This window comes from Oncorhynchus masou, chromosome 32 (assembly GCF_036934945.1).
Source record: "Oncorhynchus masou masou isolate Uvic2021 chromosome 32, UVic_Omas_1.1, whole genome shotgun sequence".
Classification (NCBI taxonomy): domain Eukaryota; kingdom Metazoa; phylum Chordata; class Actinopteri; order Salmoniformes; family Salmonidae; genus Oncorhynchus; species Oncorhynchus masou.
The window spans coordinates 53,689,754-53,707,763 of NC_088243.1; the positions used below are offsets into that span (position 1 = coordinate 53,689,754).

At 45.2% G+C, this 18,010-nt stretch overlaps 1 protein-coding gene across 2 annotated transcripts in view; it reads right to left on the reverse strand.

Moving 5' to 3' along the window:
• Positions 1 to 7,148: 7,148 nt before the first annotated feature.
• Positions 7,149 to 18,010, reverse strand: part of LOC135526200 (alpha-1B adrenergic receptor-like) — a 40,642-nt gene continuing 29,780 nt past the window's right edge. For both annotated transcript variants that reach the window (XM_064954358.1, XM_064954359.1), the window contains 2 exons: positions 8,403 to 8,544; positions 7,149 to 8,140 (listed from right to left, as the gene is read on the reverse strand). In XM_064954358.1, the coding sequence (XP_064810430.1) occupies positions 7,714 to 8,140; positions 8,403 to 8,544 (569 nt within the window). In that variant the 3' untranslated portion in view covers positions 7,149 to 7,713. The remainder of the gene's footprint in view (positions 8,141 to 8,402; positions 8,545 to 18,010) is intronic.

The window sequence follows — 18,010 nt, forward strand, 5'->3', positions numbered from 1 at the left end:
AGTAGATTGCAACACCGACCCCCTTTGGCAGTTCTATCTTGGCGGGAAACGTTATAGTTAGCGATGGAGATTTCAGGGTTTTTGGTGGTTTTCCTAAGCCAGGATTCAGACACGGCTAAGACATCTGGGTTCGCAGAGTGTGCTAAAGCAGTGAGTAAAACATGCATGAAACCAAGGCTTTTACGTTTACAGAAGTCAACAAATGAGAGCACCCGGGGGGTGGGAGTGGAGCTCGGGAACTGCAGGACCTGGATTAACCTCCACATCACCAGAGGAACAGCTAAAGGACGCCGTCTAGCACGTTCAGAACAGAGAGTAAAAGGAGCAGGATTCTGGGCACGATAGCATAGATTCAAGGCATAGTGTACAGACAAAGGTAAGGTAGGATGTGAGTACATTGGAGGTAAACCTAGGCATTGAGTAATGAAGAGAGAGATATAGTCTCTAGAGATGTTTAAACCAGATAATGTCATCGCATATGTAGGAGGTGGAACAACATGGTTAGTTAAGGCATATTGAGCAGGGCTTGAGGCTCTACAGTGAAATAAGACAGTAATCACTAACCAGGACAGTAATGGACAAGGCATATTGATATTAGAGAGAGGCATGTGTAGCCAAGTGAATACATGGGTCCAGTGAGTGGTTGGGCTGGCTGGGAACACAGCGATTCAGACAGTTAGCAGGCTAACAAGCTAACAGTTAGTAGGCTGGGGCTAAACAAGCTAGCAGCTAGTAGACCGGTGCAAGCTAGCAGTTAGCAGGCCGGGTTAGCAAGCAAGCAGTTAGCATGGGCTAGCAGTTACAGACCGGGCAGGTAAGCTAGCAGTTAGCAGGCCGAAGATGGCAGCTAGCAGTTTGTAGACATATCAAGACCATTTCAAGGACAGCTTTTTTCCATCTACGTAACATTGCAAAAATCAGAAACTTTCTGTCCAAAAATGATGCAGAAAAATTAATCCATGCTTTTGTCACTTCTAGGTTAGACTACTCCAATGCTCTACTTTCCGGCTACCCGGATAAAGCACTAAATAAACTTCAGTTAGTGCTAAATACGGCTGCTAGAATCCTGACTAGAACCAAAAAATGTGATCATATTACTCCAGTGCTAGCCTCCCGACACTGGCTTCCTGTCAAGGCAAGGGCTGATTTCAAGGTTATACTGCTAACCTACAAAGCATTACATGGGCTATCTCTCTGATTTGGTCCTGCTGCACATACCTACACGCACGCTACTGTCACAAGACGCAGGTCTCCTAATTGTCCCTAGGGCTTTCTCCTATAGAGCTCCATTTTTATGGAATGGACATCCCTCTGGTGTGGGGGCTGTGCTTTGGCAAAGTGGATGCGGTTATATCCTTCCTGTTTGGCCCTGTCTGGGGGTGTCCTCGGATGGGGCCACAGTGTCTCCTGACCCCTCCTGTCTAAGCCTCCAGTATTTATGCTGCAGTAGTTTATGTGTCGGGGGGCTAGGGTCAGTTTGTTATATCTGGAGTACTTGTCCCGTCCTATTCGGTGTCCTGTGTGAATTTAAGTGTGCTCTCTCTAATTCTCTCTTTCTCTCTTTCTTTCTCTCTCTCGGAGGACCTGAGCCCTTGGACCATGCCTCAGGACTACCTGACATGATGACTCCTTGCTGTCCCCAGTCCACCTGGCCGTGTTGCTGCTCCAGTTTCAACTGTTCTGCCTTATTATTATTGGACCATGCTGGTCATTTATGAACATTTGAATATCTTGGCCATGTTCTGTTATAATCTCCACCCGGCACAGCCAGAAGAGGACTGGCCACCCCACATAGCCTGGTTCACCTCTAGGTTTCTTCCTAGGTTTTGGCCTTTCTAGGGAGTTTTTCCTAGCCACCGTGCTTCTACACCTGCATTGCTTGCTGTTTGGGGTTTTAGGCTGTGTTTCTGTACAGCACTTTGAGATATCAGCTGATGTACGAAGGGCTATATAAATACATTTGATTTGATTTGTAGACCGGGGCAACCTAGCAGTTAGCAGGCCGGGTTAGCAAGCAAGCAGTAAGCAAGAGTTAGCAGACCGGGTTAGCAAGCAAGCAGATAGCAGGGGCTGGAAAGTTAGCCTTTGGGGGACGTTGTGATGGGGGTGAGTCTGTTTTTGCCTCTTCACGCGGTGACGTCGATAGACCAGTTGTGGAATTAGTATGGTTCCAAGTAGCTCTAGGTAGCTAGCAGGCCTAGCTGGTTAGCATAATGGGCCGTCCCGCCTGAGGGGCCTGTTGGAGTCCTCGGGCAGATTTTGTCAGTATTCCAGTCGTAGGGGATCTGCGAGGTTCCATGCCCATACCGGCTGTAGAAGGGGTCCTGATATTGTAGCCCAGGAGTATACTTCGGTGGTAGCACAGGAGCCCTGGCCGGGCTAGCTTCAAGCTAATTGGTGCTTGCTCTGGGATGGAAACGCAAGCCAGGAGTAGTCATCCGGGATTGCAGTTAGCTAGTTGTGATGATCCAGATTAAAATCTTCAGTGCCATTATGTCTGTGCCATTTGTTGATACTATAATTATGGTATGACCATAAAAGGCAAGAAAATATATTATCACAGCATGGACTGTATTATTTTCTTCCTAAAAAGTAAACTTCATGTTACTCAGGCCCAGAAGCCAGGATATGTATATAATTGGTACCATTGGATAGAAAACACTGTGAAGTTTGTAGAAATGTTAAAATAATGTATGAGATTTGAGATCACATGCTCTTACAATGGAAAGCTGGTCATATGCAATTCTCGCTCCCAGATTGCAATTCCTATGGCTTCCACTACATGTCAACAGTCTTTGTTCAAGATTTCAGGCTTGTTTCAACAAGGAAGGAAGAAATTTTATTTTTGTAACTGGGAGTCAGAGATCAGTATGTGGGCACACAACACAGAAGACATGCACCTGCTAATTTTACTTTTCTACTTTTTTTAACCTTTAGTTAACTAGGCAAGGCAGTTAAGAACAAATTCTTATTTTCAATGACGGCCTAGGAACAGTGGTTTAACTGCCTTGTCAGCTCAGAGATTTGAACTTTCAACCTTTCGGTTACTAGTCCAACGCTCTAACCACTAGGCTACCCTGCCTCCATACTTCTTTCCATATGAAATATTATAGTTTAATTACATTTTAGGGTACCTGAGGATTAAATAGAAATGTATTTTGACTTTTTGAAACAAAGTTTAGCGGTAGCTTTTTGGATTCCTTTTTCTGCATGTTGAACGAGTGGATTACTCAGATCGATGGCGCCAACAAAACAGACTTTTTGGGATATAAAGAATGATTTTATCTAACAAAATGACCATACATGTTGTAGCTGTGACCCTTAGGATTGCAAATCAGAGGAAGATTTTCAAAAATAAGTGAATATTTAATGGCTATTTGTGATTTTACGAAGCCTGTGCTGGTTGAAAAATATTTTGATGTGGGGCACCATCCTCAAACAATCGCATGGCATGTTTTTGCTGTAAAGCCTATTGTAAATCGGACAATTCAGTTAGATTAACAAGAATTTAAGCTTTTAACCGATATAAGATACTTGTATGTACCTAAATGTTTAATATCCATAATTTTTATGATTATTTATTTGAATTGCGCGCCCTCCAATTTCACCGGAAGTTGTCGACAGGTGTCCCATCGGGACGCCGAGCCCTAGGAAACTGAGAGCTGAACTATCTTTCTCTATGGGCCCCTTGACCTCGGCCTCTTACTTGGGCCATTCTTGCAAAGATGTTTCGCACACATGCAGGCGAGGCTCACCTTCTTTTGAGTAATTTGTGTCAGCTGTGAGCAGATGTTTTAATTTTGTTTTACTTAATTTATTCAACTGACTTTTGCGTCTTTTGAGAATGGTGTTTATCTGTTTTGCAAAACTGTGCTTAGCATTTGCATTGTGTGAAATGATTGAGTAATGACTTACAGTTTATGCAAAAAAAAAGAATACTGTTGTGCTCAGGTTACGGTGGAAACCAAGTCGACCCCAGTTTCATTAAAAGTGCCTTAACAATCGAGAAACTATAATGAAACCTCCCAGGAAACTTTCAGGAAACTATAGTAAAACGTTCTTTGAACCTCCCTGCAACCAAAAAAATGTTAGTTCCCAGAACACTTCAATTCTCAGAACGTTATTTTTTTTCTGTTTTACCGGTCAGAGAACTTATGGCTTCGTTCCCAGAACCAATGGGAAACCAAAAACGTATGTTCCCACAACCTTCAAGGAACTCAATGCGCTAGCTGGGAAACTGATGGAATAAGGACAGTTACCATGGCAATTCATCAAACACTGCAAAAGGGCCTACACAATATGGCAAAAGGAATAATAAATAAACAAAATGTTTATTATTAGCGGCACCCCTCCCTCATTGGAAATTAATAATTTGATTCAATGCAATTCCCCCCTCCTGCAAATCCAAAATGTGTTTCTGTGTTCAGCTTTTTGGTCAGCTTTTTGGTCTATGTGTATATACAGTGCTTTGCGAAAGTATTCGGCCCCCTTGAACTTTGAGGCCAAGTTCTGAGGCCTCCCCTCGCCACTACACACACACGCGTGCACCACATACAAACACACACACAGGAACATACTGTACGCAGGCAGGCGCAACCTCACACACACATTCTCTATCTCTACAGTGCCTTGCGAAAGTATTCGGCCCCCTTGAACTTTGCGACCTTTTGCCACATTTCAGGCTTCAAACATAAAGATATAAAACTGTATTTTTTGTGAAGAATCAACAACAAGTGGGACACAATCATGAAGTGGAACGACATTTATTGGATATTTCAAACTTTTTTAACAAATCAAAAACTGAAAAATTGGGCGTGCAAAATTATTCAGCCCCCTTAACCTCTTGAAACTCTGGGGGCGCAATTTCATTTTTGGATGAAAAATGTTCCCGTTTTAAACAAGATATTTTGTCACAAAAAGATGCTCGACTATGCATATAATTGATAGCTTTGGAAAGAAAACACTCTGAATTTTCCAGAACTGCAAGATATTGTCTGTGGGTGCCCTAGAACGGGAGCTACAGGCAAAACCAAGATGAAACGGCAACCAGGAAACCAGCAGGATTTTTGAGGCTCCGTTTTCCATTGTCTCCTTATATGGCTGTGAATGCGAGAGGAATGAGCCTGCCCTTTCTGTCGTTTCCCCAAGGTGTCTGCAGCATTGTGACGTATTTGTAGGCATATCATTGGAAGATTGACCATAAGAGACTACATTTTCCAGGTGTCCGCCCGGTGTCCTCCTTTCGAAATTGGTGCGTCGTTTTCAGCTGCTGGTATTTTTCCATGCGATTCTGAGGGAAAGCAGGCTTCCACGAACTGCATATCAATGAAGAGATATGTGAAAAAACACCTTGAGGATTGATTCTAAACAACGTTTGCCATGTTTCGGTCGATATTATGGAGTTAATTCGGAAAAAGTTTGACGTTTTGGTGACTGAATTTTCGGTTCGTTTCGGTAGCCAAATGTGATGTACAAAACGGAGCGATTTCTCCTACACAAAGATTCTTTCAGGAAAAACTGAACATTTGCTATGTAACTGAGAGTCTCCTCATTGAAAACATCCGAAGCTCTTCAAAGATTTTATTTATTTGGTTATCTGGTTTTTGTGAAAATGTTGCGTGCTAAATGCTACTCAAAATGCTAAGCTAGCTTGCAATACTCTTACACCAATTAGTGATTTGCTATGGTTCAAAAGCATATTTTGAAAATCTGAGATGACAGTGTTGTTAAGAAAAGGCTAAGCTTGAGAGCAGGCGCATTATTTTCATTTTATTTGCGATTTTCAGAAATCGTTAACGTTGCGTTATGCTAATGAGCCTGAGGCTTTATTCACGATCCCGGATCCGGGATGGGGAGTATCAAGAGGTAATTAAGTTAATACTTTGTAGCGCCACCTTTTGCTCCGATTACAGCTGTAAGTCGCTTGGGGTATGTCTCTATCAGTTTTGCACATCGAGAGACTGAAATTTTTTCCCATTCCTCCTCGCAAAGTTCAAGGGGGCCGAATACTTTCGCAAGGCACTGTATAGACTACCAATCTCAACTCCGGAGAATTTCATCTTAAGGATCCGATCACCATTTTTTGATTTTTGCCTAAAATGACATACCCAAATCTAACTGCCTGTAGCTCAGGAGAAAGGCCATAACGTATTATGCAAGCAACTTAGATTTTGGCCACTTTGTTGGCAGCAGTGTATTGCAAAGTTAGACTGATCCGATGAACCATTGAATTTCTGTTCAAAATGTTGTATCAAGACTGCCCAAGTGTGCCTAATTGGTTTATTAATACATTTTCAAGTTCATAACTGTGCACTCTCCTCAAACAATAGCATGATATTATTTCACTGTAATAGCTAGTGTAAATTGGACAGTAAAGTTAGATTAACAATAATTTAAGCTTTCTGTAATATGAGATATTTCTATGTCCTGGGAAATGTTCTTGTTACTTACAACCTCATGCTAATCACATTAGCCTACGTTAGCTCAACCATCCCGCGGGGGACCCACCGATCCAGTAGAGGTAAAAAAACTCCCATATTTCCCATGGATGCACTTGTTTTCTCCTTAAAGTCCAATTGTGATAGGCCTACCATGAACCCATGTTATCCATAGAAGAAGAAAAAAGCGGTATAGGCACACTGAGACACACATATTGTACAATTTAGACATTTGTTTCATTTATCTGCAAAAAATCAGTGGCCATTGGCATACGACAGTTGAAGTGTTAAGGGCTCGATTCAATCCGTACCGCGATGGATCTGCGCTGTAGCCCGATTTACAATTAAAGGCAACATTACCGCGCTCGCAAAACTGCATTCACAGTAACCGCTACAAATGTCGGCTCAATTGGAAATTACCTCAAATGTCAAGCGTGCTACAACACAGTTCTTCCACACTACGGCTTGAATCAAGCCCTTAATCTAAGTATGCTATATACAGTATCTTTGGCATATGAATGACTGAGTAATGTTTGAAAAGACATTTATTTATGGAGTGTATCACATTTTTCATAGATGGGGTAGTGTGTGTAACAGTAGCAGTGGCTTTATAATCTCTTAAATCAAAGCACACCCTCTATGTTCCCGCCACACTCTTTTTTCCTCCTTTATCCTTTGCAACCACTAGATTTATGATGAGTTCACTAAATGACCAGGTTATACTTTATTTACACAAACATTCCATACAGATATCAAGTGACAGTAACAGAAAAGTGATCATCAGATCTTTACATGTAACACAACCCCATTCTCTGACTGACCACAGACCCAGCAGAGAAGAGGCATTCACAGATCAGGATAAACTGAAAGAGGAAGGATGACAGCTTAGGGTGCTGTTCCACACGTGGTCCCAAGGTGTCATGACTTTGTTTCTGTCAAATCCATAGTATACAGTTTGTGGTTTATGAGAAATACAGTACAGCCTCATCTGTAGTCGTTTTCCTCTGACAGTGATAGTGATAGTTCTATTTAACAGATGCTGGATTGATCCTAATGCTCAGTAAAGCTGGCTAACATACAGCAGAGGGCATCGTCAACCATTTCCCATACCAACAATACGAAACCATTGACCATTCGAGGATCACTTGACTTGAACCACTGACAGTGAATGGAACCATACATCACTCCCCATCATCAGTCCAGGACTAAACATGATTCAAATCCCCATCAGGAATCATTCAACAACAACTCATGAGTCTGTATGACTACCAGAGAGTCACACCTTATCCTCAGGTATGTCCCCTCCACACTCCCCGTTCTGCCCCCCACAGGGGAACAAGAACACCCCCTGACCAGACTCCCTGTGAGACATCCCTCCATGGGTCCCTCCACTCCCCACACCCCCCCTCAGTGTTCCCAGTTGGCAGCTAGCAGGACTCCCAGGCAGCAAGGAGGGGGACCTGGAGGCGGTGGAGGCCCAGCAGGTGTAGAGGGCCTCCCCCTCTGGGCAAGCCAGCATGTAGCTCGGACTGGGGCTGGCTGAGGAGGACAGAGTGCGCTGGCTCCCGTTGAGGCAGGCAGGGTTCTTCTGTGAGTGGCCAGACTCAGCCGAGTTCTTTCGTGAGTGGCTGGCGGAATTGAAGTGGGAGGTACGGTAGTTGTAGGCATGCCAGCCTGGACGTCTCCTATGGTGGCACTGGCATCTGAGGATGGAGAGGTGGGGGAAGGATTAAGTCCAAATTAAAACGCTTTATTGTACATTTAGGGTAAAAGTGGAAATTTGAATTTGGCTTCTACATGGCTCAGAACAACAACCACAATGTACAGAACTTTAGACACACAAAGGGCTACTAATAATAATACTTGGCCACTCTCAGAGTAAATTGTAATATGAAAGACCAATCTGAAGATGCAGAGGAATTAAGGAGTACAGTAATATGATAGGTAGTAAAGTAATAGACCAACCTGAGGATGCGTATGAATGCCAGTTTGAACTCTCGGCTGTAGCAGGGGTAGATTATGGGGTTGAGACAGGAGTTGAAGTAGCCCAGCCAGAAGATCACCTTGAACAGTGTCTCGGGAGGGCGGAAGTCTGGATTGAAAGACCCTGGGGGGGACAGGAACAGATAAAGGTTATACATTTTTATATTCCTTTTAAAATAATATTTTCTAAATAAATTTAAAAAACAATTATAAAAAAAACAGTAAAAGCAAGTAAGCTGGTTGTAATATTTGTGGCCATTTTCTGGTGTTCTGTGGTGGAAAACTGAGCGTAACAAGTCAAACCTGTTACCAAGACATGCTAGAAATTTTTTAACAGCTTGCCTTCAATTGCCACTCACTGTTGCACACAGTAAGTTTCCACTCCCCCTGTCACAGAGGGATTCAAGGCCCATGTAACCAGCATGGCTACTACAGCATTCTGCAGCGATATGCCATCCCATCTGGTTTGCACTTAGTCCCACTATCATTTGTTTTTCAACAGGACAATGACCCAACACACCTCCAGGCTATGTAAGGGCTATTTGACCAAGGAGAGTGATGGAGTGCTGCATCAGATGCCTGGCCTCCACAATCACCTGACCTCAACCCAATTGAGATGGTTTAGGATGAGTTGGACCGCAGAGTGAAGGAAACGCAGCAAACAAGTGCTCAGCATATGTGGGAACTCCTTCAGGACTGTTTGAAAATCATTCCAGGTGAAGCTGGTTGAGAGAATGCAAAGACTGTGCAAAGCTGTCATCAAGGTAAAGGGCGGCTACTTTGAAGAATATAAAATATATTTTGATTTGTGAACACTTTTGTTTACTGCATGATTCCATATGTGTTATTTCATAGTTTTGATGTCTTCACTATTACTCTTCAATGTAGACAATAGTACAAATAAAGAAAAACCCTTAAATGAGTAGGTGTGTCCACACGTTTGACTGGTACTGTACATGTAAACAGGGATGAAAAGTGACTGGTAGCAGGGATATAGATATACTTATGTTAATAAACTAGTAGTAATATATACAGTGCCTTCAGAAGGTATTCATACCCCTTGACTTATTCCACATTTTGTTTTGTTACAGCCTGAATTCTAAATGGCTTAAATTGATTTTGAGGAAGCACCTTTGGCAGCATTTACAACTGTGAGTCTTTCTGGTAATTCTCTAAGAGCTTTCAAACACCTGGATTGCGCAACATTTGCCACTTTTTCTTTGCAAAAATCTAGACGGCTATCTAGACGTGCAAGGAGGTGACTCCCTCTAGGAGGAGGGTATAAATATATATCTAGATAGCCCGCACCACGATATGGAGTCAGCAGGAGCAGCGACCACTCCTCTTCCCACTATGGAGGAGAGAGTCCTTCATCACACGTCCATCCTCCATCGCCTAGGATCAGCGATGGATCAAATGATGGAGAGGATGGATCGTTGGGAGAGGAATGGTCTCCCTACTACCCCACCGACCCTCCCACCAGAAACTCTACCATCTCCCCCATCTGGATCCAGTTCCAGCGCTCTGCGCATTACGCCTCCGAGGGAGTACGATGGAGCAGCGACGGGGTGCCAGGGATTCCTGCTTCAACTAGACCTCTACCTGGCCACCGTTCGACCGGCTCCCTCGGACGAGGAGAGAGTGTGGGTCCTCATCACATGCCTTACGGGTAGAGCCCTGGAGTGGGCTAATGCGGTCTGGAACGGGCCCGACTCAGCGAAGGACAATTACCCGGAGTTCACCCGCCGTTTCAGGGACGTGTTCGATCACCCTCCAGAAGGTCGAGCGGCGGGTGAGAGATTGTTCCATCTCAGACAGGGGACGAGGAGCGTGCTGGAGTTCCGGGCCTTGGCCGCTGGAGCAGGGTGGAACGACAGGGCCCTGATAGACCATTACAGATGTAGCCTGAGAGAGGACGTCCAAAGGGAGCTGGCCTGTCGGGACACTACACTTAGCCTGGATGGACTGATAGACCTGTCGATCCGGTTGGACATTCTGCTAGCTGCTCGCGGACGTTCTGAAAGGGTCCTGTCAGTTCTACCTCCTGACCCTCCTGCTCCTATCCCGATGGAGCTAGGAGGGACCGCGTCTAGGGAGATCGGAGGAGGAAGCTCCTCCTGTACCAGTTGTGGCCGGAGAGGGCACACGTCTGGTCGGTGCTGGAGGAATTCATCTGGGAATCGAGAAGGCAGGCAGAACACTCTTCGGTCACCCCAGGTGAGTAAGCACCACACTCTCCCAGAGTTTCCTGTTGGTCACATTATTAATTTGTTTCCTTAATTATTCTCCTTCTCTCCAGCATAAGGCACTGGTAGATTCAGGCGCAGCTGGAAACTTTATAGATCGCGGACTCGCTCAGAGGTTGAGGATTCCGTTAGTAAAAGTAGACCTCCCTTTTCCCGTGCACTCTTTAGATAGTCGACCATTAGGGTCAGGGCTGGTGAGGAAAGCCACAATTTCGTTGGAGATGATTACGCAGGGGAATCACAAGGAGCAAATTAGTTTGTTCCTTATCGATTCACCTGTGTTTCCAGTGGTGCTGGGGATTACCTGGCTAGCTATTCATAATCCTACGATTTCGTGGAAACAGGGAACTCTCCAGGGGTGGTCTGATGAGTGTTCAGGCAGGTGTGTAGGGGTTTCCATCGGTGCGACAACGGTGGAGAGTCCAGACCAGGTTTCCACCGTGCGAATTCCAGCTGTGTATGACGATTTGGCTATCGCTTTCAGTAAAAAGATGGCGACCCAATTACCACCCCATAGGCAGGGGGATTGCGTGATAAACCTCCAGGGTAACGCTGCACTCCCCAGGAGTCATGTGTATCCTTTGTCCCAGGAGGAGACGGTGGCTATAGAAACTTATATCACCGAGGCTCTGGGACAGGGGTACATTCGGCCCTCCATGTCACCTGTCTCTTCGAGTTTCTTTTCTGTGAAGAAAAAAGATGGTGGTTTGCGTCCGTGTATTGATTATAGAGGTCTAAATTCCATCATGGTGGGTTTTAGTTACCCACTACCTCTCATTGCTACGGCAGTGGAATCATTTCACGGAGCGCAGTTCTTCACTAAACTGGATCTCAGGAGTGCTTATAATCTGGTGTGTATTCGGGATGGAGATGAGTGGAAAACTGCATTTAGCACTACTTCTGGCCATTATGAGTACCTCGTCATGCCATACGGTTTAAAGAATGCTCCAGCTATATTTCAATCCTTCGTGGATGAGATTCTCAGAGACCTGCACGGACAGGGTGTAGTGGTGTATATTGATGATATTTTGATCTACTCCGCTACACGCACTGCACATGTATCTCTGGTGTGCAAGGTTCTTAGACGACTGCTGGAGCATGACCTGTATGTGAAGGCGGAGAAATGTGAGTTTTCCAAACGATCAGTTTCCTTCCTGGGTTATCGCATTTCTAGCTCTGGGTTGGTAATGGAGGGTGACCGCGTAAAGGCCATGCGTAATTGGCCGACTCCGACCACGGTAAAGGAGGTGCAGCGGTTCTTGGGGTTTGCCAATTACTACCGGAGGTTTATCCTGGTCAGGTAGCTGCCCCTATTACCTCACTGCTGAAGGGGGGGCCGGTGCGTTTACAGTGGTTAGCAGAGGCGGACGGAGCTTTTCGTAAGTTGAAGGCGATGTTCACTGAGGAGCCGGTGTTGGCGCATCCGGACACTTCTTTGGCGTTTATAGTAGAGGTGGACGCATCCGAGGCTGGGGTTGGAGCGGTGCTCTCACAGCGTTCGGGTGCGCCACCGAAGCTCCGCCCCTGTGCCTTTTTTCCGAAGAAACTCAGGCCAGCGGAGCGGAATTATGATGTGGGGGATAGGGAGTTGTTGGCTATGGTTAAGGCCCTGAAGGTGTGGAGACACTGGCTTGAGGGGGCTAAGCACCCCTTCCTTATCTGGACTGACCACCGTAACCTGGAGTATATCCGATCAGCTAGGAGTCTGAATCCTCGTCAGGCAAGGTGGGCCATGTATTTCACCAGATTTCGTTTCACTATCTCGTATAGACCAGGTTCCCTCAACACTAAGGCCGACGCTCTGTCAAGACTCTATGACACTGAGGACAGGTCCATCGATCCTACTCCCATCATTCCGGCAGCTAAGCTGGTGGCACCAGTAGTTTGGGATGTGGACGAGGACAGTGCGAGGTCTTCAGAGGAAGTACTGGTGGCCCACTTTGAGGAGGGATGTGCGATTCTATGTCTCCTCCTGTTCGGTGTGCGCCCAGAGTAAGGCTCCTAGACACCTGCCACAAGGTAAATTACAACCTCTTTCCGTTCCACAATGGCCGTGGACCCATCTATCCGTGGATTTTCTTACTGACCTTCCCCCCTCTCAGGGTAACACAACGATCCTGGTCGTTGTGGATTGGTTCTCTAAGTCCTGCCGTCTTATCCCATTGCCCGGTCTCCCTACGGCCCTACAGACTGCGGAAGCTCTTTTCACCCATGTCTTCCGGCACTACGGTGTGCCCGAGGATATAGTTTCTGATCGGGGCTCCCAGTTTATCTCCCGTGTATGGAGGGCATTTATGGAACGTCTGGGGGTCTCGGTCAGCCTGACCTCAGGGTATCACCCGGAGAGTAATGGGCAGATGGAGAGAGTGAACCAGGAGGTGGGTAGGTTTCTGCGGTCGTATTGCCAGGACCGGACAGGGGAGTGGGCAAGATATATTCCCTGGCAGAAATAGCCCAGAACTCACTAAGCCACTCCTCTACCAACATGTCACCATTTGAGTGCGTGTTGGGGTACCAGCCAGTCCTGGCAACGTGGCATCAGAGCCAGACTGAGGCTCCTGCGGTGGAGGAGTGGGTGCAGCGCTCTAAGGAGACCTGGAGGGCTGTCCAAGAGTCATTACGCCAAGCGAGTGTAAGGCAGAAGAAGAGCACTGACCGTCACTGCAGTGAGGCCCCCGTGTTTGCACCTGGGGACAGGGTCTGGCTCTCGACCCGAAACCTGCCCCTCCGCTTGCCCTGCCGGAAGCTGGGTCCGCAGTGTATTGGGCCATTTAAAGTCCTGAGGAGAATAAACGAGGTTTGTTATCGATTACTTCCTTCGTATTATCGTATTAACCCCTCGTTTCATGTGTCTCTTCTCAGGCCGGTGGTAGCTGGTCCCATGCAGGAAGGTGAGGTTCCGGAGGTTCCTCCGCCCCTCTGGACATCGAGGGGTCCCCGGCGTTCAAGATACGAGCTATTCTGGACTCGAGACGCCGGGTGAGGGGCTGATCATTTGTTTTCCTCTTTTGTTGACTGGGAGGGGACGGGTCCGGAGGAGAGGTGCTGGGTTCCGGTGAGGCATATTCTAGATCCATCTATGTTGAGAGAGTTCCATCGCCTCCGTCCGGATCGCCCAGCGCCTCGGCCCCGGGTCGTCCCTGATAAGGCCAGAGTCGGCGCTTAGCTGCGGGAGCTGCGCATCAGGTGGGGGGTACTGTCACTGAATATTACCAAAGGTGACTCCCCTTCTTGTTCAGATAGGGCTGCATGTAATCGGTTTTTCTCACAGGCTCGTGAAGACAGACACCGGTCTACGAGCTATCACACACATTGAAGATATTGGAAGAGATGAGCAGGCTTAACGAACAGCAAAAGCACTAGCCTATGTCATTCTACTATCCCCCATAGTGCAAAAGTTTACCTATTCAATAAATAAATATTCCAAATGTAGTCTGAGAAAGTTGTGGGATGCGATAGATCCCAAATTAATACAACCACTAGCATCCCAAAAATATTTTTAAGCAATGAGGTTGACGTAACAGATCAAAACGTTTAGCTTAACATGTTGATAAACTATTAGGCTATTTCTTCACATTATAAGTTCAGCAATGCGCACAAGGCTGTATGCGCAAATGTTCCAAAATGGGAAAACACCTTTCTCATAAGTGACTGCAAATGCGATTATGCATGTAATGCTTTTAATATAAATGTGCATTATTATGGTGAAAATGATCTTCCCCTAACTTAAAGCTTGTGCGCTGCCCATGAATGCCAGTTACCCTCTACACCCATTGTAAAGCAGATTAAGAAACTATTTGGCCACTTTAGTGATGCTAACCTTATCAAACATATAAGCCCATGGGCTAGGCTACATGAGGTGTGTGACTATGATTTTGAAAAAGTCGCAAAAAAAGGCATGCACTGTTTCTTGCCTTACTGCACACAAGAGGGGCATCATTCACAAGTGATTAGCTAATATTGACATCCATCAGATTATCCTTGATTTAATCTTGTCTTTACATATATTATTTAGTATATGTGTGAAATGTGTTTTGATTTAGAATGGTCCATGATAATAGTCCAGTCTCAAAACACGTAATCTACTGTATGCACTTAAATAGCGAATGGAAGATGTTTTTCCCTTGGTTCATTTTCATGCCATCCAGGTTGGATATACTCCGGTTGCAAAGAGAAGCAATGTGCTTAATATTAGGTAAGTTGAGAAATAAATATAGTAGGCCTAGCCTATAGAAAGCTGATGTTATCCTCCTATTTTTAATAGAGGTCATCAAAACAGTTCTCTCACGCAATTGCATAGCCTACAGATTGTTGCGCTTCATGAGCTCATGGGCTCTCATGAAGTATTTGATTAGATTTCAGCACATATTTGCAATGATGTCAGAGTGATTAAAGGGACAACAGAGTGCTGAGTACGAGGCAGTTAGCAGGTTTGGTAGGCTACTAATGACCATCAGCAGCATCAGAGCTTAGAGAAGCCTAGTCACCATGTGGAATTTGACTGCGGTCAGCTGTAACAACAAAATGTGGAAAAAGTAAAATGGTGTGAATACTTTCTGAAGGCACTGTACATGTAAACAGGAGTAATAGTCACCAGCAACAAGATAATGAAATAGGTACTGATGGCAATCAATGAACAGCAGCATAGTGGTAGTAATAAATCTAATCAATAATAATTTTAGTAGCGGGTGTGAGGGGGAGCAGTATTTGTTAGCCATTTAACAGTCTTATGGCCAGGGGAAAGAAGCTGTTTAGGAGTTTTGGTCTGAGCCTTAATGCACCAGTACCATCTGCTGGACAGGGGCATGGAGAACAGTCCATGTCTCGGGTGGATGAAGTCTTTGGCAATGTTTCGGGCCTTTCTCTGATGCCGTCTGGCATGTACATGGGAGCTCACTCCCAGTGATCCACTGGGCCATCTGCACCACCCTCTGTAGGGCCTTCCAGTCGAAGGCGGTGCAGTTGCCATAACATACAGTGATACAACCAGCCAGGATGCTGTCGATGGCGCAGCTGTAAAAGTTCCTAAGGATCTGAGGGGTCATGCCAAATTGTTTCAGCCTCTTGAGACAGAAGAGGCACTACCATGCCTTTATGACTGTGCTGGTGTGAGAGGACAATGATAAGTCCTCAGTGATGTGGACACAGAGGAACATGAAGCTGTCTTAACCTCTTAAACCGTCCCTCAAACCCTTTCAAATAATGTGTCAAATGAGCCCTAGGCCTAAAGTATCGGCAACAAACGTGAGCTAGTAGACAAACTTGAGAGTTGGAAATTAGCTGGTCACTTTGCTCAAAACGTTATAATTGTGGGGCAGCTAAAACCATGATTTAGTCCAACAGTAGCATCCTGATCCTGCATGAAAGTGTTTGCCCTGCCACTGTTTGTCCCTGTGTGCTCTGAGTAGCCTAGATGGAGAGAAGGGGAGGTAAAGAAAAATGCATACTTATTGCGCAAATTTCCTAATTCAATCACACACAAAAAAAACAGTTGCCTGTTTTGGTTTCGAGTTTCCCTTTCCACAGTTATTAGCCCGAAGTGAATTAGCCTATTGATATTTGTGCACAACGGGTCAGAGTCAGGCAGGTACAGAACAGCAGGACAGGCTCGTGGTCAGGGCAGGCAGAATGGTCAGAACCGGGGAAACAGAACCTGAGAAAGCAGGGAGAGGGGAAACACACTGGTAAGACCTGACCAGACAAACTGGCAACAGGCAAACGGAGAACACAGGTATAAATATACTGGGGATAATGAGAAAGATAGGTGACACCTGGAGAGGGGTGGAGACAAGCACAAAGACAGGTGAAACAGATCAGGGTGTGACACAATGGCCTAATTGTCAACCCAAAATGTACTGGTTTAGATGTTGCACATCAAAATATCTTTATCATGCATTCCTGCATGGAAATGTTAGATGAAACAACTTATTTCTTGAATCATACCATACCAATAGCACTGTGAATGACTTTACATTTACAAAACAAGGTGCTATCTAGAACCTAAAATGGTTCTTTGTCTGTCCCCATAAAATAACCATTTTTGGTTCCAAGTAAATCCCTTTTTGGATTCCATTTAGAAACCTTTCCACAGAGGGTTCTACATGGAACACAAAAGGCTTATCTTATGGGGACAGCTCGTAGAACCCTTTTTTCTAAGAGTGTGTAACATTATTACAAATATTTTCTATTGTGTGACGCTGTGAGAAAATGTTGGTGTAACCGAATCATGGGCTGGTGCCACCATCTGAAAATTTTAATGGCACCAGTGCCACCAGGGGAAAAAGTTAGTCTGGAGCCCACATATACAGTTTAATGGATGACATGGGTTGATGTTAGGCCAATCATAACATTGCATTTTTTAAAGAAATAAGTGCCATGATATCATGGGAAAAAGGCTATGGGAGTTTTTTAAATGCTCTGGAATTGAGAATATTAGTATATCTAAAAGACCAAAAAACTGCACAGATGAACACCTTTTTGATTTGCAGGAGAGTAGAATTGTATTGAATGAAATTATTTGTTTCCAATTACTTACCACCCCACCCCGTAAGGTTGGGGTACTGCTTGATTTTCATTTATCCTGACAATAACCCCACACTAGTCCCAGGTATGTGACTAGCAGCACTGGCTGGTGGACATCGTCCTAGCCACTTGGAACAGACACAACAGCACTACGAGGGCGTGGGATGACCCAACATTCCGATGAAAGACAGATGCGTTCCGGACGAGATGCAACTCTTCAAAAATAGTAATTGGTATGTGCCCTAGGCTACATAACCTAATAAACGTCTTAGCCTTGCTCTTGGACCCAGTCATGCCTACCAGGGGTGGCTCTCTCTGCCCAAAGAGTGCTTTCCACTTGAGATAGCAAATCTGCAGTCTCAAGTTGATGTCAGTACCAGTACACTAAACCTAGAAGATTCCAGCACTGGTGGGAAGGAAACAGATAGAAATAGAATGGGAGAGGGATTAAGGGATAGGAGAGAGAGGGTGTGGGAGAAGAAGTGCGAAAGAGAGACCACATGCATTTCCTTACTAAATAGCATGGATTCTCATCAAACACTTTTTTATGTAAGCTAATGAGTGCAGCTGGTCTGTGTTATGTTGTGTCACACTCCCCACTGTGCACTGGCGTGCTACAGACGACTATATTGGTCCGCTAATACAGGACTAGTAAAGGCCCAGTGCACTACTTTTGTGCAATTTTTTTATATGTATATTTTTCAATAAAAAAATGTATTCTGATTTTTCAGGCAGTGCTGCAGCCCCCTTAGCACCCATATTTCACACGGCTATGCGCAAGGAGCTACGCCTTAGGAATGATAACACTGAGTTATGAATCAC